Source organism: Canis lupus, chromosome 8 (genome assembly GCF_011100685.1).
Source record: "Canis lupus familiaris isolate Mischka breed German Shepherd chromosome 8, alternate assembly UU_Cfam_GSD_1.0, whole genome shotgun sequence".
NCBI classification, from domain to species: domain Eukaryota; kingdom Metazoa; phylum Chordata; class Mammalia; order Carnivora; family Canidae; genus Canis; species Canis lupus.
The window spans coordinates 13669393-13694617 of record NC_049229.1 but is presented as its reverse complement, the minus strand read 5'-3'; the positions used below and the strand labels follow the sequence as shown (position 1 = coordinate 13694617).

Sequence of the window (25225 nt, the reverse complement as noted above, 5' to 3'; positions counted from 1 at the left end):
AAGGCCTCCTGAACCCACCATTTTATTCTCTGTGGAACACAATGACCAAACACTGTTCGCACCCACTCCTAATTTGGAAAGCTTCATGTTTCTTGAACTCTTGGGCCCAGTTATTTCTGAGCAACAGTCCCAAAGGGATAGACATGCCCAGGGCCTATGGCTGAGTCTCCATGGGGTATTTCCAGGCCTTTTTCCCTGGGAGCTGGAATTATTCCCTGATCGCTATATACTTCCTTTCTTGGGACTCGTATGGCAGAGGTTGAGGCCCCCGCCCAGGCCTCCCAGGACTTAACCCCATTAGTCTTTCCTGGACAATGGTTCTTACCCAAGTACTCTTAGATCCTAAACAAAGGGATAAACCACTCCTAGAAACTTTAAAGCAAGAGGGTGAGACAGCAGGTTTTCCAAACAAGGCACAGGATCTGTATACATTACTCATCCTACTTTATGCAAACATGCAGGTATCTTTTCAGAAAAGAATGCAGTGACATTTTGAAACACCTTCTTTAAAACTGTGTGTAAACTCTTAAGAAAGAAATTCCCCAAAGTCACTTCATTCTCTTTTTATTTAAAATATTTTATTTATTGATTTAGGAGAGAGAGAGTCAGAGATAGCAACAGAGAGAGTGAGAAAGAGCACTAGCCGGGAAGAGAGGGAGAAGCAGGGTCCGAGGGGGCTTGATCCCAGGATCCCTGGATCCTGACCTGAGCCAAAGGCAGACGTTTAACTGAGTCACCCAGGCTCCCCCGTGTTTTTTTTTTAATTGAGATACAATCCACATACCTGCCCTCTTTTAGTTTATTATTCAGTGCTTTTTAGTATATTCACCATGTGCAATCATCACTACTATCCAATTCCAGAACATTTTCATCATTGTAAGAAGAAACCACATATCCATTACAGTCACCTTCTATTTCTCCCCTGACCCTGCCCAGCATCTGGCAATTGCTATTTACTTTCATGTGTGTAAAGGAACTTTCATGTGTGTAAAGGAACAATTTCAATTTATTCTGACCTTTCTCCTTAAATAGCACATCAGGTAAGAACCGGAAGAGCACATTTGTAACAAATGCTTTATAAAGCATCTTTATAGGGGCACATGGCAGGCTCAGCTGGAAGAGCATGCAACTCTTGATCTTGGGGTTGTGAGTTTGAGCCCCATATTGGGAATAGAGATTACTTAAAATAAATAAAAATTTAAGAAGAAATCAAGCACGTTTTAGAAACCTGTTGATAGTCCCATGGAACTTTTTTTGAAAGCTTCTGTTGCCCCTTCCCCTACTCATGCTCTCTCTCTCTCTCTCTCAAATAGATAAATCTTTAAAAAAATAAAAAGTGCTCAATCCAACTGCCAAATTGAAATTTCATCCACGAAACCTCACCTGGTATTCAAAAATTATAGAAGCCACTTATGTCAGCATAGTGAATGTAATTGTCAACATTAAGGTTAATTATCTATTAGTCAACCAGAAGAATGAAAGGACCCAGTTCTTAAAGTTAAGGTAATATGACTGAGAGAAGACAAGGAATTTCTAAGCTCCTGAATTCAACCTTTAAAAAATGAAAACATATAGTATTGATGTCAGTGTGAGTAGAGGGAGTATCCAAAAATGATTTGAAATTGCTAAATCTTGTTTTTTGGATTAATCATTTTTTCAGGAGACATCTTGGTTCATCAACATTTTTTGCAACAATTAGACTTTATTTTTTTTTTTTTTTTTTTTTTTTAAATTCAACAATTTTTAATTTAATTCATGTATTTTATACAAACGGGAATGTAGAAAACAAGTCAGAGTGATATGAAAAAAATGCTTTAAAACTGCAGGTTTGTACATGTTGCTTGCTCTATATACATCAGGAACAGGTGTTCTCACACATCAGGCACAGCAGCTGCACTTGTCCGACGCACCCTTGCAGATGCAGCCCTGGGCACACTTGGCACAGCCCACGGGGCAGCAGGAGCAGCAACTCTTCTTGCAGGAGGTGCATTTGCACTCCTTGCATTTGCAGGAGCCAGCGCACGTGCAGGAGCCACCGGTGGAGCAGGAGCAGTCGGGGTCCATCTCGAGCCCAGGCGAGGCGAGGCGAGGCGAGGCGAGGCGAGGCGAGGACGGAGGTCCCAGGCAGACCACACGGAGAGTCAGAGCCCGGGCGGGAGACCAACAATTAGACTTTAAAAAAATATCCCAGCTTACAAAATATAGGGAAAAGTGGAAGTGAAAATGCTTCACACACACATAGCTGCATGCACATGAAGAAAAAAGGAGAAAAGTCCCTAGAGAAGTAGTAGAATGTCTTAGAAGTGTGGCTTTTATTCTGAAGGCAGAAATTCTAACTAGAAAAAAAAAATTCTTAACAGAGAAACAACATAATGTTTGTGGCATAGAGTCCAACAATTTTTTTAAAAGATTTTATTCATTTATTCATGAAAAACACAAAGAGGAGAGAGAGGCAGAGATACAGGCAGAGGGAGAAGCAGGCTCCATGCAGGGAGCCCAACGTGGAACTCAATCCAGGTCTCCAGAATCAGGCCCTGGGCTGAAGGCGGCGCTAAACCGCTGAGCCACCTGGGCTGCCAGAGTCCAACAATTTTGTTAAATCTTTTAAAATCCTTTTTTTCTATGGTCTAAAAAAACACAGCTCTATCTTATGTCACATGATAGGTATATTCTTGAAAATCTGAGTAAAATGTAGTTTTTAGAAATTAAATATTTTAGATATTTGGAAGTTTTCTGACTTAAAAAATATCAGGGGGCACCTGGGTGGCTCAGTTAATTAAGCATCTGCCTTCAGCTCAGGTCATGATCTCAGGGTCCTGGGACTGAGCCCCACATCAGGCTCTCTGCTCGGCAGGGAATCTGCTTCTCCATCTCCCTCTGCCACTCCTCCTGCTTGTGCTTTCACTCTCTCTCTCTCTGTCTGTCAAATAAATAAATAAAATCTTTTTAAAAATATATCAGAATGATGTCTGGGTAAAATTCTTCTGACAGGTAATAAACATTAGGGCTCTTAGCCTGCTCCACTGTGCCTAAAATGCAAATAAAGTCATTACACCAGATATTTTATTTCTTTTTTTTTTCAGATATTTTATTTCAAAAACTCTTTTTTTAAATTTCAAAAATTCTTTGAAAGATTTGCACTCTTTATTTCTGATTTTCTTGTAGGGTCTGAATCCTCAGGTGAAATAATGGAATATAACAAAAGATGAAAGAAAGTATATGGTTCCCGCCGCTTGGCCAGAATTCTAAGGCTTTCTGCAGAGATTTGAAAAATGGCAAGTATCAGCATTTTCAGTTCAGCATCCTTGGCTGTGGAGTATGTAGATTCACTTTTACCTGAGAACCCTCTACAAGAACCATTTAAAAATGCTTGGAACTATATGTTGAACAATTATACAAAGTTCCAGATTGCAACATGGGGATCCTTGATAGTTCACGAAGTTCTTTATTTCTTGTTCTGTTTACCTGGATTTTTGTTTCAATTTATATCTTTTATGAAAAAGTACAAAATTCAAAAGGATAAACCAGAAACATGGGAAAACCAATGGAAATGTTTTAAAGTACTTCTCTTTAATCACTTTTGTATCCAGCTTCCCTTGATCTGTGGAACTTATTATTTTACAGAGTATTTTAATATACCTTATGATTGGGAAAGAATGCCAAGATGGTATATGCTTTTGGCAAGATGCTTTGGCTGTGCGGTGATTGAGGATACCTGGCACTATTTCCGCAGAGGCTCTTGCATCACAAAAGAATATATAAATATATTCATAAAGTTCATCATGAGTTTCAGGCTCCATTTGGAATGGAAGCTGAATATGCACATCCTTTGGAAACTCTGATTCTTGGAACTGGATTTTTCATTGGAATCATGCTTTTATGTGATCATGTCATTCTCCTTTGGGCATGGGTGACCATTTGCTTGATAGAAACCATTGATGTCCATAGTGGCTATGACAGTCCCCTGAACCCTTTAAATCTGATCCCTTTCTTTTTTTTTTAAAGATTTATTTATTTATTTATTCATGATAGACAGAGAGAGAGAGAGAGAGAGGCAGAGACACAGGAGGAGGGAGAAGCAGGCTCCATCCTGGGAGCCCGACGTGGGACTCGATCCCGGGACTCCAGGATCGCGCCCTGGGCCAAAGGCAGGCGCTAAACCGCTGAGCCACCCAGGGATCCCCTAAATCTGATCCCTTTCTATGCTGGTTCTCGGCATCATGATTTCCACCACATGAACTTCATCGGAAACTATGCTTCCACATTTACATGGTGGGATAGAATTTTCGGAACAGACTCTCAATTCACTGCCTAAATGAAAAGATGAAGATTGAGAAAAAGATGCAATAAATATCTCATCTCCACCATCCTGAAAGCACACGCCTTCCTGAATTGAAGCGAATAGCTAACCTTGCTTCTGCGGAGCAGAAATAAACATGTGTCTTGGCTGCTAAGTGATACAAAGAACATTAATAACCTTTAATTATCTTCCTAGCGGGAACTTTTTCTACTTTACATAAAAGTTCTGTATGTGTAGAAATAAGTAAATCTATAACGAAGTATGATTTTCGTGAGGAGGTTGTAAAGGCCGTGTTGCTAACCTTACAGAAAGGTTCTAAGTAATGGAAGAAGTATCAGTCTGTCTTTCCACTGTAACACCAGAGGCCTGAAGCTAAGATGGTCTTTAAAATCTTGTAAATATATAGTGGCCATTTCAGTATCTCTTAGCAGGGTGTTGGCCTCATATTGAACTTTAAACATTTTCTAGGGATCCCTGGGTGGCGCAGCGGTTTGGCGCCTGCCTTTGGCCCAGGGCGCGATCCTGGAGACACGGGATCGAGTCCCACGTCGGGCTCCCGGTGCATGGAGCCTGCTTCTCCCTCTGCTTGTGTCTCTGCCTCTCTCTCTCTCTCTCTCTGTGACTATCATAAATAAATAAAAATTAAAAAAAAATCCAGGAAGGTATTTAAAAAAAAAAAATTAAAAAAAAAAAAAAAAAAAAACATTTTCTAGAATTTGCCTAAACATCCAAGTATCATGGGTCGAACCATATGGATCGACAGTGAGAGTGAGGCGGCCAAATCTGGAATAGCCTGCCCCAAGAACTTCCACTCTGGTCCTGAGCTGACAGGTTTGGGGTGATTCTCCTTCTTTGAGAAGCCCTTTCGGATGGCAATGTGCTACTGGTATCTATAAATTAAGGCGTTTCTGAATTGTCATAAATGGGATATTTTAGTCTAAATGTTTTCGGGTTACTTGAATTTTTTTAAAAAAATTGAGCTTTATTTCTGCTATTTACCCTTTCATTTTTGTATATCAAGTTTTCATTATACTTAAAACTGTATCTTGAAACATTGTGAACTGACTTGCTATATTTGCACTTTGAACTATTGAAATAGATGTGATTTTTTTTTGTCTGAAAAAAAAAGAAAGAAAATATATGTATACATAACTCCATTCTCCTAAAGCATTTCACATCTGGGATTAGGGAGGTAGGAAATCTTGAATTATTTGAATATTATTATTTTAATTTTTCTGACTACTTATGAGTGTCACATGTTAGGCATGTCCCTATATTTCTTGCAGGTTTATATCTTCTGCCTCTACTGCAGCTCTATGGTGGAGGAATGAGGTCATCAAATCATCAATATTGAAATACAACTTAGAAATTATTTAACAGGGATCCCTGGGTGGCGCAGTGGTTTAGCGCCTGCCTTTGGCCCAGAGCGCGATCCTGGAGACCCGGGATCGAATCCCAAGTCGGGCTCCCGGTGCATGGAGCCTGCTTCTCCCTCTGCCTCTCTCTTTTTCTCTCTCTCTCTCTCTCTCTCTCTCTCTGTGACTATCATAAATTAAAAAAAAAAAAAAGAAGTTATTTAACATAATAATGTGCTACTTTTTTCCAGGCATGAAGCAACATTAAACTGCTCTCTACATCTCTATCTTTATCAACTCATGTTTAAAATAGGCAAAAGAGGGATCCCTGGGTGGCGCAGCGGTTTGGCGCCTGCCTTTGACCCAGGGCGCGATCCCGGAGACCCGAGATCGAATCCCACATCGGGCTCCCAGTGCATGGAGCCTGCTTCTCCCTCTGCCTGTGTCTCTGCCTCTCTCTCTCTCTGTGACTATCATAAATAAAATAAAAATGAAAAAAATAAAATAATAAAATAAAATAGGTAAAAGAAAGTGTGCTAGACTTCAGTTTAATAATCTCAGCTTCTAGGGATCCCTGGGTGGCGCAGCGGTTTGGCGCCTGCCTTTGGCCCAGGGCGCAATCCTGGAGACCCGGGATCGAATCCCACATCGGGCTCCTGGTGCATGGAGCCTGCTTCTCCTTCTGTCTGTGTCTCTGCCTCTCTCTTTCTCTCTGTGACTATCATAAATAAATAAAAATTAAAAAAAAATAATAATCTCAGCTTCTAAATAGAGATTCTTCCAAATAGAATTAGAGGTACTGACATTAATCAATAAATCTGCATGTGCCCTGGGGTCAGGGTTCTGTAGAGATTTTGTCACTTTTTCTCTTGGCCCTTAGGCACTATGGTCAAGATTAGTTCAGCAGATTCACTACTGGTACTGATTCCCAGGTCCGAATCCCAGAAAAGTGGGAGTTGATTTTTTCCTCTAAGAGTAATTTTCATCTCTGGAACATTAACTTTTCCACCCTCATTCTCCTGAGATATGACTTTTTTTTTTTATCTTCTATATATGATGTCTGTGTTGTTTACTTGCTTATTGATTTATTTAAATAAGGTGTGGTTTGCTTTTTTAACCCCTAAGTTATGGGGGAGGATCAAGGAGCAATGAGATTGACAAAGTGATTTTTGCTTATCGGATGTAGTACATTAACTTAAGTCAGGGGATCCCTGGGTGGCGCAGCGGTTTGGCGCCTGCCTTTGGCCCAGGGCACGATCCTGGAGATCCGGGATCGAGTCCCACGTCGGGCTCCCGGTGCATGGAGCCTGCTTCTCCCTCTGCCTGTGTCTCTGCCTCTCTCTCTCACTGTGTGCCTATCATGAATAAATAAAAATTAAAAAAAAATAAATAAATAACTTAAGTCAGTAACATTCGATCTAAAAACTTACTAGAAAAAAATATTTGTGGATAGTTATGTACTTGGGATAGGTAGTATCTTTCTTAGTATTATCACTGAAATAGAAGGCTAAAGGAGAAGAGAGATAGATCTAAGTACATTAAATTTAAAAATTTGGGCAGCCCAGGTGGCTCAGCGGTTTAGCGCCGCCTTCAGCCCAGAGTGTGGTCCTGGAGACCAGACCTGGGATCGAGTCTCACGTCGGGCTCCCTGCATGGGGCCTGCTTCTCCCTCTGCCTGTGTCTCTGCCTCCCTCTCTCTCTCTCTCTGTGTCTCTCATGAATAAATAAATAAAATCTTTTAAAAAATAAAAAATAAATAAATTTTAAAACTTAAGGTGTCAAAAACATCATACTGTAAAACTAAAAGGCAAAGTTAAGACATGAATCTTTATTATACCCAAAAAAGGCTTTTTATCCTTAATATAGAAAGAGCTTTCAAGTTTTCTGGGTGGCTCAGTTGGTTAAGTGTCCGACTCTTTTTTTTTTTTTAAGATTTATTTATTTATTTTAGAGAGAGCGCATGATGGGGAAGGGTAAAGGAACAGGGAGAGAGAGGAAGAGAAGCAGCAGGCTCCCCGCTGAGTGTAGAGCCCAACTGCAACTCTGGGCATTTAGTGGGGCTAAATTACACAACCCTTAGATCATGACCTGAGTCAAAATCAAGAGTTGGACACTCAACCGACTCAGCCACTGAGTTACCCAGTGCCCAACTCTTGATTTTGGATCAGGTCACAATCTCAGGGTCATGAGATTGAGCTCCATGTCAGACTCCATACTAGGTGTGGAGCCTGCTTAGAATTCTCTGCCTCTGCCCCTCTCTAAATAAATAAATAGCTTTGAAAAGCAATAGAAAAAATAGAGGCTAAGACCAGAAATTCACAAAAGAAGAATTACTAATATCAAATTAACAAGGTTCAAAGTCATTGGTCTTTCAAGAAACACATGTTAAAACAATGAGATTTCATTTTTACCTGTTAAATAAATTATTCAATAAATGTTTTCTTTCATGCCTACTATGTGGCAGGTACTGCACAAGATACAACTGATACATTTACAACCATGTTGTATTACTACAACCCCTGTAGGAAAATGGTATAAGGGAAAAGAACACTTCATACAATGTTGGTGGGAGTGTAAATTAGTACAACACTTCTAGAGCATAATTTGGGAATGTGTATTTAAAACTTTTGACATAATAATCACACATCTTAAAAATAATCAAGGATATTTCCAAAGATTTAACTATTAGGATATGTTTCAAACAGGTACCTGGATGGCTCAGTTGGTTCAGCATTTGCCTTTAGCTCAGGTAATGATCCTGGGGTTCTGGGATTGAGCCCGAGTCTGCCTCCCTTCTCAGTGGGGAGCCTGCTTCTTCCTCAGCATCTGCTGCTCCCCCTACTTATGTTCTCTCCTTCACTCTCTCTCTCAAATATATAAACAAATAATTTTTTTAAAAAAAGAATGTGTTTTATGCTTTTTTGTTTTCAAGTAACAAACCAAAATATAAACAATGTCAATTTCAACAATGGGGTTTGGTTAAATGCATTGATATATCTAGCTGATAGAGTATTATACAGTTATTAAAATTCAAGCTGAAGAATAGAAATATATATAATAATATGACATAACACTATAAAACACGATCTTGATTATGTCAAAAAAGGGATCCCTGGGTGGTGCAGCGGTTTGGCGCCTGCCTTTGGCCCAGGGCGCGATCCTGGAGACCTGGGATCGAATCCCACATCGGGCTCCCGATGCATGGAGCCTGCTTCTCCCTCTGCCTGTGTCTCTGCCTCTCTCTCTCTCTCTCTCTCTCTGTGTGACTATCATAAATAAATAAAAATTAAAAAAAAAAAAGATTATGTCAAAAAAGTACTAGATGAGGGGAGCACCTGGGTGGCATAGTTGCTTCAGTGACCAACTCTTGGTTTCAGCTTGGGTTGTAATCTTAGGGTCTTGAGATCAAGCCCCGAGATGGACTGAGGGCTCAGCGGGGAGTCTGCTTGAGATTCTCCTCTGTCTCTGCTCCCCTCCCCCTACTCATGCACAATCTCTCTCTCATGCTTGCTCTAAATAAATCAATAAAATAAAATAAAAATACTAGATGAGGCATATGCATGGGAAAACATTTAAAAGCTTATTTGCCAAAGTATAAGTAGTGACTATCTCCAAGTGCTGGATTATAAGTGACTTGTTTTGTCAAAGCTATCATTGCTGGACATTGGCAATGAACCAGAGCTTCCAGTTGGCCATACAATCACAAGGCCATACAACCATTCTGTACCCATGCAACCATTCTGTCTTTCACTTTCAGTACAGAATTCAATGAATATATGAGACAATCTACACTTGTTGTACTTTGTGTTGGATGATTTTGCCCAACTGTAGCCTCATATAAATGTTCTGAGCATGTTTAAGGTGGGCTAGGCTAAGCTACGATGTTGAATAAGTTAGGTTTATTAAACATATGCTCAATTATGATATTTTCAACTTATGATGGGTTTATCAGAGTGTAACACCATCATAAATTGAGGAAGATCTATATTATGCCTAGAGACCCCTTATTTCTTGATTTTTTTTTGTTGTGAGATAAATTTCTACACTGCTCAGTTTATTTGAATTGATGTTTTCTGTTACTTGCAGGTAAACACATCCCAATTAATATAATTCGAAAAAACAGAGTTCAGCAATCTTCCTAATTCTGTTGTAGCATAACTCCCAGGGAGGAGGCAAGAATTAGGATCCAAAGGTTGTCCAAATGTGCTCGCTTTGGCAGCACATATACAATGGTTGACCAAAACAAAAAATGATCTAGAATTTGAAGAAGTGAGGAGTTGGTAAAAATACATTTTGGTGAAAACTTCTTTGGTCAGAACATGATAAAAGGAATTAAACAGTTTTCTTCTAAATCTAATTAAATAATCACTATTTCATATTTTAAAATGTTTTCTTCTAGAAAAATACTTGGGTTTTTTTTTTCATTTGTTTTTAAAGATTTTGTTTATTTATTCATGAGAGACACAGAGAGAGAGAGAGGCAGAGACATAGGCAGAGGGAGAAGCAGTCTCCATGCAGGGAGCCCTATGTGGGACTCGATCCCAGGACTCCAGGAACACGCCCTGGGCTGAAGGCAGGCACTAAACTGCCGAGCCACCCAGGTGCCCTAATACTTGATTTTTTTGTTTGACAAAAATGTTCAAAGCAAATACATTTTTTGATTTTCAAAATTTAAAAGTGACTTTATTATTCTCTAAAAGTTTATTCTTCTCTAAAATCTTCCAATACATTTGATTTTGAAGCACACTATTGGGTATCTAATCCCAATTGTAATATTTTATTTTCATGTAGTTAAATCTATATAAAGTAATCAGATTGCAATTTTTGCTCAAAAACATAATTTGCTCATGAAATTTATATAGAAAAAAAGGAATTTATATAGAAGTAGGCAATCTCATAAAAATCTATTAAAACAAGAAGAAAAATAAATCATTTGGTTAAAAGTACTAGGGAAGCAGCTCCTGGGTGGCACAGGTAGTTAAGCATCTGACTCTTGATTTCAGCTCAAGTCATAATCTCAGTATCCTGGGATTGAGCCCCATGTCAGGCTCTATGCTAGGTGTGAGCCTTTCTGGGATTTCCTCTCCCTTTCCCTCTGCCCCTCCCACTCATGCTGTCTCTCTCTCTAAAATAAATAAATAAAACTTTTAAAAATAAAAAGTACTAGACAAGTAGTTCAGCTTTAATATCTTCTTTATTTTTATTTTTTAAGATTTTATTTATTTATTCAGGAGAGACACAGAGAGAGAGGCAGAGACATAGGCCGAGAGAGAAGTATGCTCCCTACAGGGAGCCCGATGCAGGACTTGATCCCGGGACCCGGGATCACACCCTGAGCTGAAGGCAGACGCCCAACCGCTGAGCCTCCCAGACGAACTTTGATTTATTTTATAAGTAGCAGAAAAATCTGTTATGTGAGCTGATTTTAATTTCTTTTCCTTTGTTTTTTGTGGGTTTTTTAGGTTTCTTGAAAATACTTTTTTTTTTACTTTCTTTTCCTTTGATATGCCTTAAATTCTGTAATTGCTTTTTTGATACTTGCTAGTATCAGTTACTGATAATTCCTTCTTATCATTTACAAAATATAGTTTGAGACCTTTACCCGGATAGGTAGGCTCAGGTATTAATGAATAACTTTATTGTTTCATGGTTGGGTTCTCTATTCATGTGAGTTTTCAGCTATTGATTTTCACTGCAGTGATTACTAAATGTCCTTGTTGATAATTTTATTTGGCTACTTATATTTTAAATCTTGTTTTTCAGTAGTGAATTCTTTTTTTTTCTTTTCTTTTCTTTTTTTTTTTTTTTTTTTTTTTTAGATTTTATTTTATTTATTTATTCTTGAGGGACACACAGCAAGGGGCAGAGACACAGGCAGGGGGAGAAGTAGGCCCCTCGAAGGGAGCCTGATGTGGGACTCAACCCGGGAGCGGGATCACACCCTGAGCCAAAAGCAGATGTTCAACTGCTGAGCCACCCAGGTGTCCCTAACTAGTGATTTCAAAGTTTTGACATTTGATAATTTGAGTGTTTCTGGACTTGGCTTAAGTGTTGAAACTCTTGGTTAATGATCAGAGACATTTAGGTGGTCCTAGGTGGCTCTTCTCAACCTTTGTTCGCAGGAGACACTTGCCCCTCCTCCTAGTTCTATGCAAAGCCTACCCATTAATTGTAGCTCCACTCCTCTCTCCATCTAGGAAGAAGAGTTCTACAGGCATTACCTTCAATCCCAAAACAAATCATTAGGAAATATTAGCACTTTTCATCAGCAACAAATTACCAAAACATTCCTCCTGACACCTCATCACACTACACTGACACCACATGATGCCTCATGACTCTCAGTGAAAAAAACACTACTCCAGTCGTTATTACAATGCACTGGAAAACAAGAAACAAAAGACAAAAAATAAAGACACCCCCCGCCCCCATCAAATTGGAGAGTAATCCTTGCTTGGGCAGTAACGTAATTTTTCTATACCTCTGTTCTCCTTACATACAAAACGAAAGCTACAAGAAGTTCTCATGAAAATATTAATAGTTTAACATTATTGTTTTGAGAGCTTTGACTCAACAAGATAGGACAGAGCGCCTGGCAAAATAGGGAGAGAATCAAGTGTGGAGGGCCTTAAATGCTAGGTGGAAGAGTTGGACCTTCATATGATAAAGATGCATAAAGATTACTGAACAAGTTAGCACCCTTATCATGGATATCTGTGTCTTAGGAGGAAAACTGGCAGCAGGATATAGAATGGAGGAGAGAGAGATAGAAATAAGGAAAGTTAAGAGAGTATTGCAAAAGTCCATACAAATACTGAGGGTAATTGCTGTGGAAGGGAAGAGACCCATTGTTGTGGACTGGGACCAATTTAAGAGATAAGACAGATAATCAATTAAAGACCAAATAGAATTTGTTACTAAAGGTGTGACGAGTGATGGAGGGGAAGGAGAGATCTGAATAGGATTTTGAGGTTTCTGGCCTGAAAAATGTAAAGATGCTGATGCCATTAAGTGACTGAAAGCACAAGGATGGTGTATGCGCGTGCGCGTGTGTGAGTGCATAGCAGGTGACATGGGGCAAAGGTTAAGGAATGATTTTGTTGCATCTTTTAAATTGCCTGTGGCCACTCCTGTGGTGCTGTCCCCCTGGACAGTTAGAGTAGGTCTGGAGGCACTTGTTCACATAAAGGAAAGGCGCACTCTTGTAACGCGGACAGCTCAGCTCATCTTTATAGTCCACAACCATTAGTGCCCCAACCCCTGAGGTGTTATTACCTCACCAACAGTAAAAGCTTGATTACAGCTGACTGTGCGGAGGCCCTCAGTTCCCACAATTTCTATGGGCAAAATATTAATTGTGATTAATTACCGCGTGGCATAACACAAAAACTAGACGATTTATTGTGGCTTCTGGAGCGCGCTTGCTTGGTTTTTTTTTTTTTTTTTTTTTTTTTTTTTTTTCCGCTGCAGCCCTGAGGGAAAGGAAACTGGACGGCTCCCCAGGTGGCACTCGGCCCTTCCGGGTCGGAGCCGGCCGGCCGCGACCTGCCGGCAGCCATGTGGGCCTGGGCCTGCGGGCCCTTTCCGACCCGGCGCCGCAACCCTGGGCCGAGGGCCCAGCCTTCCTTCTTCCCGCGGCCGGCGGGCCCCGGGCCCCCGCACAGGGCGGGGCGGGGCGGGGCGGGGCGGGGCGGGGCGGGGCGGGGCGGGGCGGGGCGGGGCGGGGCGGGGCGGGGCGGGGCGGGGCAGGCCCTCCGAGAGCCCGCCCCCTCCTGCCGCCACCAGCCCCGCCCCTCCCTCTACAGCCGGCTCCCTCCGGCCCCGCGGTGCGGTGCGCGCCTGCGCTGGCCCTCGCCTCGGAGCAGCCATGATGGTGGGTGTTCTCAGCGGTGCCGAGCCCCGGGCGCGCGGTGGGGGCGGCGGGCGCGGGGCGGGCGCGGGGGCCGCGCCGGCCTAGCACTAATGTCTCCCTTTGTGTCTCCCCAACTCCCATCTTTTCCTTGGTGCGCCGGGCCCGGCGACCCCGCAGGAAGGCCTGGACGACGGCCCCGACTTCCTCTCGGAGGAGGACCGCGGAGTAAGTTCTGCCTCCTTCTCGCTCGTGGGACCCTTCGGCCCCCCGCCTTGGCCCCCGGGTGTGGTACCGGGCAGGGTCCCCGGTCGCGCGGCACCTTCTCCCCGGCGTCCTTTCGGTTTCCTCGCTGCACCGCGCCCCGCCCTCTTGCAGCCGTTCCTCCCTCGGGGCCGCTCGGTTCTGATTTCCCCGAGACCCACGGCCGCTTACTTGTCCGCCGCCCCGACGCCGACCCTCTGTTGGACCCCCCTCCCCTGGCCGGCTCGGGGCGCAGGGGGGGGAAGTAGAAGTGGAGGCCGGAGCTGGAGCCTTACCCCCGCCCCCCGACACTTCGGGGGCTCTGAAAACCCATTTTCAGACCTTCGTGGCGGCACCCTCAGTTTTCTCCCTCTGTGGACCTCGAACCCGTGCCGCCCACTCTTATCTTCTAAAACGGATATAGTACAAGCTTTTTCTAAATTACCCTTTTGCAAGGAATTTTGCAGTTGCCGAACCTTAACTCTTCTCCAGTATCCTACGAGATTGTGCAAAGTACTGGAAGCTTAGGGTACCTTAACGTTTCTTAATGTCCAAAAAATACATCTTTTACGGAGTTCTCTTGGTGGTTTGAGGTCAGTTGCATGCTACTTAAGAAAGGAACCCCAGGGCTCCGATTCCTCCCTCCCACTCTCTCCCCTCATTTGCCCTGGCTGAAGGGTGGTAATCTATATAGTGCCTTGTACAAGTGAGCACTTGAAAAATACTGATAAATGATTGCAGCTCAGTAAGGTTCCTTGGGTCCATCACATTTAACAGCCTGCACTTCAGTTTTCCATTTTGCCTTTACTTATTCATGTTAGTTAATGTGAGAGATACATCAGTCGATTTTTGGCAGCTGGTAAAAATATTCTTGTAGGATATTTTTTAAATAAAAAATGAAGTATTTAGTATTAACTGATGAGGATTTTTGTTTTTGTTTTAAGATTTTTATTTATTCAGGAGAGATACACAGAGAGGCAGAGACACAGAGGAGAAGCAGGCTCCATGCAGGAAGCCTGATGTGGGACTCGATCGTGGGACTCCAGGATCATGTCCTGGGCGGAAGGCAGACGCCAAACCGCTGAGCCACCCAGGGATCCCCATTAACTGATGAGTTTTATAAATCTTTCAAGTAGAAGGATAAGGAGGGGGCTGCATTCTTTTATAAATGATGTTTTAATTTCTCAGTTTACACAAAAGCATCATTTAGAATTTCTAGTTAGTGTGAAAGCATCATATAGGTTTTCTGGTTATTTCTAAAAAGTTTAGTCTCTAATAAGTTTTTAAAAACTCTGTGGAGGGCAGCCCAGGTGGCTCAGCGGTTTAGCGCCGCCTTAGGTCCAGTGAGCCGGGATCGAGTCCCACGTCGGGCTCCCTGCATGGAGCCCTCTGCTTCTCCCTCTGCCTGTGTCTCTGCCTCTCTCTCTCTCTCTCTCTCTCTCCCCCTCTCCCCCTCTCTGTCTCTCATTAATAAATAAATAAAATCTTTAAAAAATAAAAATAAAAAATATATAAAAACTGTAGATGTGTATCTGCATCTTCTGAGATAAGACATTAAAATTAGATGGGCACTTTAAAAATTACGTTTTGGATTTTAAAATAGGGAAGCCAGTAGATTTGCCATTTCCTAATGAAAGGAGATGAATTGATTATAGTACAGTAAACTGATTTTTTTTAAAGATTTTATTTATTCATTCATTCATTCATTCATTCATTCATTCATGAGAGACACAGAGATAGAGAGGCACAGACAGGCAGAGGGAGAAGCAGGCACCATGCTGGGAGCCCGACGTGGGACTCGATCCCAGGTCTCCAGGATCAGCCCTGGGCGGAAGGGGGCGCTAAACCGCTGAGCCACCCAGGGATCCCCTAAACTGATTTTTCTAATTGTAAAGCAGTTGGCATTCTTTCTTTGGATAACTTTGTTTCTAATTTTGTGGTCTACCAGCAAAAGCAAACAGGATTTGCTCTCTGGTAAAATCTGACTAATAATATTCAGTAGAAGTGTTAATTTTTGGAGTATTTATGCTGATATGAAAATATTTTTTGGTTAACATTCACGTTCATTGCTTTATGCCTTTGGTAAAATTTGTTTATGAAACTCGAAGCACTTATGTAATGTGTCTAAAAACTTTTTTCATGTATTATAAAATTAAAGGGAAAGGGAGACAAACAGCATGCCTGACCAGGAGGAAGTGAAAAAACATTACCATGAATTACAAAGCATTTAGACTGTCATGGTGAATATGTATTTATGTGCAGTTCTTCCTTATTTTTGTCCTGTGGAACTGGGTGAATCATAGTAATAATTATAGGTGGGCATTGTCTTAAGGACTGTATAAGCATTGTTTCATTATATCCTCTAATTATCCTTGTGAAACTTTTAGTATTCACCTTTTACAGATAAGAAATCTGAACCTTGAAGAAATTAAGTAAGCGGTGTAAGGTCACACAACCAATGAGTGGGAAAGGTAGACTTGAAACTAAACCATGTTTCTGATATCAGAGCTAATACAAGTGTTTCTCAAAGTGGCCTTGAAACATTTGCTTCAGAATCACCTGGGGTGTTTGGATAACGAAACAAAAGTTTCTGGGTCCTGCTATAGTAAATCAGAATCTCCTGAAGTAGGGAGAAGGACATTTTACTTTTTAAAATATTTTTTTCTTTTTCTTTTTCTTTTTTTTTAAATCCAGTGTAATTGCTATACACTACTTTTTCAGCAAACAACCAGGAATATTCTGTTGTGCACTGAAGTTTGCTTACAGCAATACAGAAATATCTGGCCTGTTTAAGTTTCCTTATATTGTGTTTGTTCTGATAGAAGTAGACTGCCATAATTAGAACTTTTAGACATTGTACTAAAAGTTTAGGTTATCTTGATCAGCCTTTTGAGAAAGTCTTGATAGAGAAAAAGCATGAAGTGCATATATTGATAAGAATTTTGATATAGGGATCCCTGGGTGGCTCAGCGGTTTAGTGCCTGCCTTTGGCCCAGGGCAAGATCCTAGAGACCTGGGATCGAGATCAGTCCCATATCAGGCTCCCGGCATGGAGCCTGCTTCTCCCTCTGCCTGTGTCTCTGCCTCTCTCTGTGTGTCTTTCATGAATGAATAAATAAATAAAATCTTTAAGAAAACAAAGAATTTTGATATAAATCACAGATTCAAAATAATGCAAGCATTTCATACAGAGTAGCGAGTAAGCAAAACTAAAGGCAACATTTTTAAATACATTCTTAAGCAGCCTTCAATTTTCATCAGGATATTTGGCAGAGAAGAGAATCTTACAGCCTCAACAAAATATTATTATGTGAAAAACTTTTTTAAAAAGCAGGCTTTAAGAAATACACAGTATTGAAAATTACTGGCCACTCTTCAGCCATACCTCTACATAATAGGCTATTTTTTCCCCAAAATGAAGGACAGTGACATATTATTTAGTAAACAAATGAGCCCTTTGAACTGGACACATTTTGCTCTGATGTGCTTGTTAAATAAGAGCAGTGGGTGCCAGTGTGATGGAATAATTCTCTTAGCATTTGATTTTAATTCTAAATATATTATTCATTGTTTTCAAAATTACTTCAGGTGGAGTAAAGACACCTCTCCTGGATTCTAGCTTTGCTCCTCTCTCTCTGTTCCTTATCTTTGTCATGTTACCATTTTCCGGTCATGCAGGCAAGAAACTTCTGAATCCTATCCTTCATCTCCATATTAGAATAGTCACTGAGGCCATTTAATTTCTTTCTTTTTTTAAAAAAAGATTTTATTTTTATTTTATTTACTTATGAGAGATACAGAGCGAGAGAGAGGCAGAGACACAAGCAGAGAGAAGCAGGCTCCATGCAGGGAGCCCGACATGGGACTCGATCCCCTCGATCCCGGGTCTGCAGGATCACGCCCTGGGCTGCAGGCGGGCGCTAAACCGCTGCGCCCCTGGGGGTGCCCGAAGCCATTTAATTTCATCTCAAAAATGTTTATCCCATCTTTCGTTTGTATGGCCCCACTTAATGTTTAGATAACTTGCATGGATTGTAGCAGTACCCATCATTGATCTGTGTCTCCTGTCTGTCTACCTTCCAATCCAGGCTTCACATTATTTAAAGTTACCTAACTTAAAATGACTAAGTCATATAACGACACTAGTCAAAAGTATTTACTTGGACCCAGTTCTTGCAGTAAGGTTCAAACTCCTTAGGCTAGCATTAAACACAATTCGTGACACTTTCAGGCTGGCTTCATTTTTCAGTATATCCTTAGCACTAGACATATTCTAGTCTGCTTGCCCATTGCCCAGCCACCTCTGCACTTTAGTGTCTGCTTTATGCATGCTTATTAATGTTGTAGCATGCTTTTTTTTCTCACCTTTTTTTTGTCCACTTGAAATTTGATTATCTTTGAAGTCTTGGCCAGATGTTTGCATTTTCTTTTGCACCTACACAGCATGTAGCTTGAACAGATTCCACATTTATTGATGTTATTTTAGATAAAAATATGACATCGATTATGTTGGCAGAGGAAATTAAGAAAGTTCCTGCCCTAAGATCACCACAGGGTAGTGACAGTCTTATGATAGAGTGCCATGGGAGTACAAAGGAAGGAGTGTTTGCCTTTGGGAGAAGGGGAAGTAGTAAAGACATGATGATAGCTACATACCAATGTAGCATTTACTGTGGGCCAGGTACTTTGCATGTGTTAACTCAATTCTCAAATCCCTGTTAAGTAACTGCTACTATTCTACTTTGGAAAGAGAACTGAGGTTCAGAGAGATTAAATAACTTGCCCAAGGTTATAACAGCCAGTATGAGCTGGATTCAGACTCAGACAGTCTAGCTTCAGGTCTGGCACTCTTAACAGCTATTTATCACTTAAATGAACTAAGCCTTAAATATTGACCAGGAATTTTGTAGGCTCTCAGGGAAGAGGAAGGCTTGCCAGTAGAGTGGATAGCATGGGTAGGTAATTTGGTTCCACCTGAAGCACTTGTTCTTATAGGAAGCAAGGGTAGATATGGATAGTACAGATCAAGTATAAAGGGCATAATAATTACAATTCTAAGCGATGGGAAGTCCTCAGGGATCATAAACTGGGAAAGACCTATACGTAGATGAAGATAGCATTGTAGGTTAGGTTACTCTCATGTGGAGAGTGGTTTGATTCTTACTGTGAAGGCAGAGAAACCAGTTGACAGGCTGCTTTAACAATACGGATGAAAAATGCTGAAGGTGGGACACCTGGGTGGCTCATTGTTTGAGTGTCTGCCTTCGACTCAGGGTGTGATCCCAGGGTCTTGGGATCAAGTCCCACATTGGGCTCCCCGCAGGGAGCCTGCCTCTCTCTGCCTATGTCTCTGCTCATGAATAAATTTTTAAAAATCCTAAGAAAAAATGATGAAGGTATATGGCAGTGGAAGAGAGGATGAAGGAAGGAACATAGCAAAGAGATGTATAGGAGATAGAATTGACAGGGTAAAATGACTGTATAAGTACATGGGAGAGAAGGAGGAGAAAATGAGGAATAAAGGAGAGAACAGAGCTAGAAGGTAGATAGTATGTTTGATTTCATATGTGTTGGATTTGAAGTGCCTAGATGGTATCTAATCCCTTTTCTGCCAAACTAGAGTGTAAGATCTGGAAGAGTGAGGCTTGTGTCTTTTCACTGTTCCATCCCTAGCTCCTAGGACAGTGGTTTGCACATTGAAGACACTCAGTACTTATTAAAGTGAATACGTCCAGGCAGATGTGTCTAGTTGATAACATGAAAGTATAATTGGGGATTTAGAATAAGAGGTCTGAGTTTATGATAAATATTTAGGAGTTATAGTCGAGAATGGCTGAGATTGCCTAGGCTAGATAGCACCTGTGGAAACCAACCCTTAAGTGTTACAGGGAAGAAATGGATCGATTGACAGGGCTGAGAGGTAGGAAGGATATGAGAGAATTCCCATAAGTTGAGAGTTTAAAGAAAGTGGACAGAATGATCACCAAGGCAAAATACTGCAGAGAGGTCAAGGACACTAAAAAATACTGGATTTGAAAATTAGATCCTCTGTGTGAAGGGTTTGTGAGATCAAGGCTAACTAGACTAGAAGAGCAGTGTATGAGCAGATTGTGAAGCAGACAGCACAATTAAATGCTCAGGTGGACAGATAGTTCATCCCTCCAGAGGACACTGCTTATGAAAAAGTGGAGAATATGATGAGGCTAGATTTATTTGTAGGAGACTTTATTGATGGATCTGAGGGGGAAAAAACAGCTGCCAGTGTTTGTTTCTTTAGAATGTGGGAAACAAGGTCACTTGTTGAGAGAGGGGGCGGAAATGTAGAGAGTTGAAGTAGTAAAAGTTTGGAGTAGTTGCTGAAGGGAATCAAGGGGAGCTGAGCAGATCTACTCAGGAGTGTTGAATGGTTTTAAGAGCCTAATGCAATTTGAAGACCATTAATTTGCAGTAGACCAGTATAAACAGTTGTGACTTTTCTCTAGCCACACAGGCAGCTAAGAAAGCAAAGGTGATTGTTGAATTGATCCTGAGTGGGAATTTGCGAGCCAAGTATGGCAAAAAGCAATGAGAGTTGACGAGACCAGCAAGAAAGGTATTGGAATGACATACGCAGTGGAGTGGAAGAGGAGGGAAGTAGAAAAGCGTAACAGGCTGCAGACATGTGGAAAGATCACAAGATGGGGAAGTATTATAAGGGTAAATTGTACAGAATACAGTTGGTGAGGAAAAAGAATGGGAAATATTTAATTTTGTGTTTTATCACATAAAATTGTCTCCCTCACTACATATTTCTTGAAGGCAAGGCTTTTTGTTCACTTTATATGCTCCACAACACCTAGGACAGTTGTTTGAACTTTATTAAAACAAGATGAAAAATCGATTATTTGGTTAAAAGTACTAGGGAAGCGGCTCCTAGATGGCATAGTCGATTGGTTAAGCCACCTGACTCTTGATTTTGGCACCGGTCATGATCCAGCCCCGAGGTGGGCTCTGCATTCCGTGGGGAGTCCACTTGTCTCCCCTTCTCTCTCCCTCTGCCCTATCCACAGCTCGTTCACATGTACTCTCTCTATATATAAAGTAAATAAATCTTAAAAAAAAAAAAAAAAGGGCATTGGAGTGACATATGTGACCCTAGTAATGTTTTGTTGTTTCTGGTATAGTATATGAGAGGAAATCTGATTGCAAATTCCAGTTTCCAGAAAGTATGTGTGTGTGTGTGTGTATATATATACATACACACACACACACACACGCACACACACACATATAATCAACCACTAATCTGACTGCTCAGTATAAGACATACAATAATAATAGAAATATTATAGGACTTCCAAAATGATATCTGGGCTAGGAGTTCAGTAGATTTAAAATTTGGACTGAATTAGTGAGCCTAATGGAATTTACTTCTGTCTGTCTTAGGGGTTTTCCATTTACTATACTATAATTACAGTTCTTAGCCCAGTTATGGTTACCACCTTTCTTTCTACTCTTCTCTCCTTTGCACTCAGCCTGTGTTTATTGAAGTCACCACTGGGAATATAGCAGTGAATAAAACAAAAATCCATGTCCTCACAAAATTGACATTCTAGTTAGGGAGGACTATTAAAAAATAAGATATAGGAATCCCTGGGTGGCTCAGCAGTTGAGTGTCTGCCTTCAGCTCAGGGCGTGATCTCAGGATCAGGGATCAAGTCCTGCATCGGGCTCCTTGCATGGAGCCTGTTTCTCCCTCTGCCTCTCTCTCTGTATGTCTCTCATGAATAATGAACAAAATCTTAAAAAAATTTTTTTTAATTAAAAAATAAGATATAGTAGATGGTAAACAAGTGATATGGAAAAAAAATGAGGGAGAGATAGGAATTATTTGAGAATGGAGGGGAGTTGAGCTGTAGTCTTAGGGTTGCCAGGAAAGACCTTCCTGAGAAGGTGACGTTTTGGTAAATACTTGAAGGAAATGAAAGAGTGAGTCATGCAGATAGATATCTGGGGGCAGAATATTCCAGGGAGAGGGCACAGTAAGTGCAGACTCCTGAAGTGGTAGCATGCCCCAGTGTTTAAAGAACAACAAGGAAGCCATATGACAAGTTTACAGTGAACCAGAGGAATAGTAGATTAGCCTGGGAAATGATGTCAGAGATTTTTTTGGGCCTGGGAGACCCCTGTAAGGCTTTTCTCCAAGTAGGAACTCTTAGGTTTTGAGCAGAGAAATGATTTTTAGTTTAATCAGATTTCTGGTAGCTCTGTAAGAAATAAGATTGAAGAGGGTAAAAGGCAGAAGCAAGACACCAGTTTGGAAGCCATTGCAATAGTTATTTTCCTTTTCTTCCTTCCTCTGTCCATCTACCTATTATACATTTGCTTTTCTGACAAAAGATGAACAACCAGTTTTTTAAGAATGTTCTAGGATAGATACTCTATGGTAAATGAGTCAGTATAGTAAACTAGTAGCAAATGTCTTTACTAAATAATTATATATGGAAAATCAGCAATAGGGCAGTGTCTTTAAATTATCTTTTTTTTAAGATCTTATTTTTTTGAGAGAGAGAGAGCAGGAGGGGGGTGGCAGAGGGACAAGCAGACTCCCTGCTGAACACGGAGCCTGCCACTGATGCTTAATTCCAGGACCCTGGGATCATGAAATGAGCTGAAGTCAGATGTTTAACCAACTGAGCCACCCAGGCGCCCCTAAATTATCTTTCTAATAATACTGTATTTGTGTTACTTAATCCATCTTCCCTGCCAAATCTTTCTCTTGACCTTGACACAAATGTTTAACCTAGTCAGTCTCTGACAAAACACAAAGTTTATCAGCCCATGTAAGGATTAAACCAGTGAATGTTATCTAATGAGAATTTCCTTACTAGTTTCAGACAGTTAATTAAATGTTGATGAATCACAAGTTGTTTGCTTTCACTCTTTCCCTAAATAAAAATTCTAACATTATCTTTAAAGAAAGAAGAAAATATATCTGAAAAATCTTGTGTACATTTTATGTAACATTAGATTTACAATACAATACCTTATCAAATCTAAGGCACAATTGATTGGAAGGTATACTTTCTTTTATGTGCCACCAAGAAAGAAAAACTACTGTCAATTAAACTGTAATTTGTGGTCAGTTGCAAGACATTCCTATTTCAAATGTTAAAATGTGCAAAATACACATCTAGAATTGATGAAATATAGCAGATTACCTTTCAGTGGAAGTTTTGTATTTATGTGGGGGATGATTTCATTTTATTGACCAGCTTTTCCATTACACATCTTAGTTATTAGAAACAGGACTTTAAAAAAAAAAAAACTGTAATGTGTGTGAAGCACATCTTCTTGTCAAAGTAATTCCTTTATGTCTCCTTTTCTCTGTAAGCTCAGGAAATGGAAAAAAAAAAATTGAGGTATGAAGTGTACACCGGAACTGACTGTAGAAAGATGTAATATCAGAATGAACACTTCAGCTGATATTTAGAATTTACTATGAAATGTAAATTAGAAGAGTCATAATCTCACCACCATCATTTTGCTGTGACCACATTTATGATTCATGCACTTTTCCCGAAATCAGTTCTAGAACATAGTTACTAAAAGAATGAAAAAGACAAATGATTGAATTAATGGCCATTGAGGCAATATATGAATGGCTTACAAGCTTTTATAATGCATGCAAAAGAATTTACAGAAGAGTTAGAAAGTAAAGAAGTAGAAATGAGAGAATAAAAGAGGGAACTATTGTCATGATCACAAGGGTGTAACCTGTGTATTTGTCAAAACTCTTCAAACTATATACTTAAAATCTGCATTTCATTGTATGTAAGGTGTACTAAAAAAAAAATCCAAGAACAAAAGCAGTAAATATATAATATAGGAATGTTTGTTATCAATAAAAGTTACAATTTTAAAAAGCCAGGTGTTGTACTATCAGAAAAGGGGGGAGTGTTTGATATATAGGGATAAGGAAATACAAGAAAGAATAATTTGGAATAATCTTAAATTGGAAGATAAATTACTAAATGTAGAAACCTGAGAAGTATGTTACCACATTGATAATACAACAGCTAAAGTAAAATTAAGTCTGAAAATGAAAATGTATATATACATAGGAAATCCAGCAACAGGGATGCCTGGGTGGCTCAGTGGTTTAACATGCCTTGCCTTCGGCTCAGGGCATGATCCTGGAGTCCTGGGATCGAGTCCCACATCGGGCTCCCTGCATGGAGTCTGCTTCTCCCTCTACCTGTCTCTCTCTCTCTCTTTCTGTGTCTTTCATGAATAAATAAAAATCTTTAAAAAAAAAATCCAGCAACAATGTTTTATGTAATCATTAAAAAGATTAGCAATTGAGATGAAATTTTGACAATGTAAATGCAAAGACAACCCTGAAAATCTAGGCTAGGGTTCCCAAACACAGTTTTTAAAGCTTATTCCCCAAAGATTAAAAAAAAATTTATTTAAATTCAATAATTAAGTAACTGTTTAGTTTCAGAGGTCGAGTTCAGTTATTCATCAGTTGCGTATAACACCCAGTGCTCATTACATCAGGTGTCCTTAGTGCCCATCACCCAGTTATCCCATCCCCCTACCACCTCCCCTCCAGCAACCCTCCATTTATTTTCTCTAGTTAAGAGTCTCTGAAGATTGTTTTGATAAGTCTGTGTTAGGGACTGGGGTTCTGTATTTTTAACAAGCACCTAGGTTGATTCTTACCAGTTGCATTTGGGAAATGCTTAAGTAGGCAATGAAAACATAGGAAATGGAGAAAAGCCAAGGTTATTGTTCCCAAAATCATAATGATAAGTTTATTTGTTTCTTGTGGCTGCTCTAACAAATTACCACAAATTTAATGACAATACAATAGAAATTTATTCTCTTGTAGTTCTGTAGTCCAAAAGTCCAAAATCAGTATCTTTGAGCTGAAATCAGGGTATTAGCAGGACCACACTGCCTGAGATTCTAGGGAAGAATTTCTCCTCTAGCTTCTGGTGGCTGCCAGCAGTCCTTGGTTTGTGGCTGTGTCACTCTAATCTCTGCATCCATAGTCCTGTTATCTCCTTTTTTGTCTGTCTAATCTCCCGGCATTTCCCTCTTACAAGGATACATGTAGCTGCATTTAAGGCCTATTTAGATAATCAGGATAATTTCCCCATCTCTAATCACACCTGCAGAGCCCTTTTTTTCCCATATAGGATAATGTCCACAAATTCCAAGGATGTGGATATTTTGGGGGAGCCATTATTCAGTCTACCACAGTAAACATCTTAAAAGTGGCCTGATTGTGAGTAAAGAGGAAAAAAGAAAGCTTTTTTTTTTTTAAAGATTTTATTTATTTGAGAGAGAGCATGAGTTAAGGAGTGGGGGAGGGAGAAGAAGACTCCTTGCTGAGCACAGAACCTGAGATAGGGGGCCCCAGGACTGGGATCCCAGGACCCTGAGATCATGACCTGAAGTCAGACACTTTGCTGACTGAGCTACCTGGGT

General features: G+C 40.5%; 2 protein-coding genes and 1 pseudogene across 3 annotated transcripts in view; 2 read left to right on the top strand and 1 right to left on the bottom strand.

Moving 5' to 3' along the window:
- Nucleotides 1-1732: 1732 nt before the first annotated feature.
- LOC119876467 (metallothionein-1) lies at nt 1733-2160 on the bottom strand. The gene has a single exon (XM_038544030.1). It carries the CDS (start codon nt 2062-2064, stop codon nt 1879-1881), a length of 186 nt encoding a protein of 61 aa, XP_038399958.1. The 5' UTR covers nt 2065-2160; the 3' UTR covers nt 1733-1878.
- A 1112-nt stretch (nt 2161-3272) lies between these two features.
- Nucleotides 3273-4365, top strand: LOC100855468 (annotated as a pseudogene).
- Nucleotides 4366-13423: 9058 nt separating this feature from the next.
- Nucleotides 13424-25225, top strand: part of SNX6 (sorting nexin 6) — a 59211-nt gene continuing 47409 nt past the window's right edge. For both annotated transcript variants that reach the window (XM_038544474.1, XM_038544473.1), the window contains exons 1-2: nt 13424-13528; nt 13685-13732. In XM_038544474.1, coding sequence (XP_038400402.1) covers nt 13523-13528; nt 13685-13732 — 54 coding nt within the window. In that variant the 5' untranslated portion in view covers nt 13424-13522. The remainder of the gene's footprint in view (nt 13529-13684; nt 13733-25225) is intronic.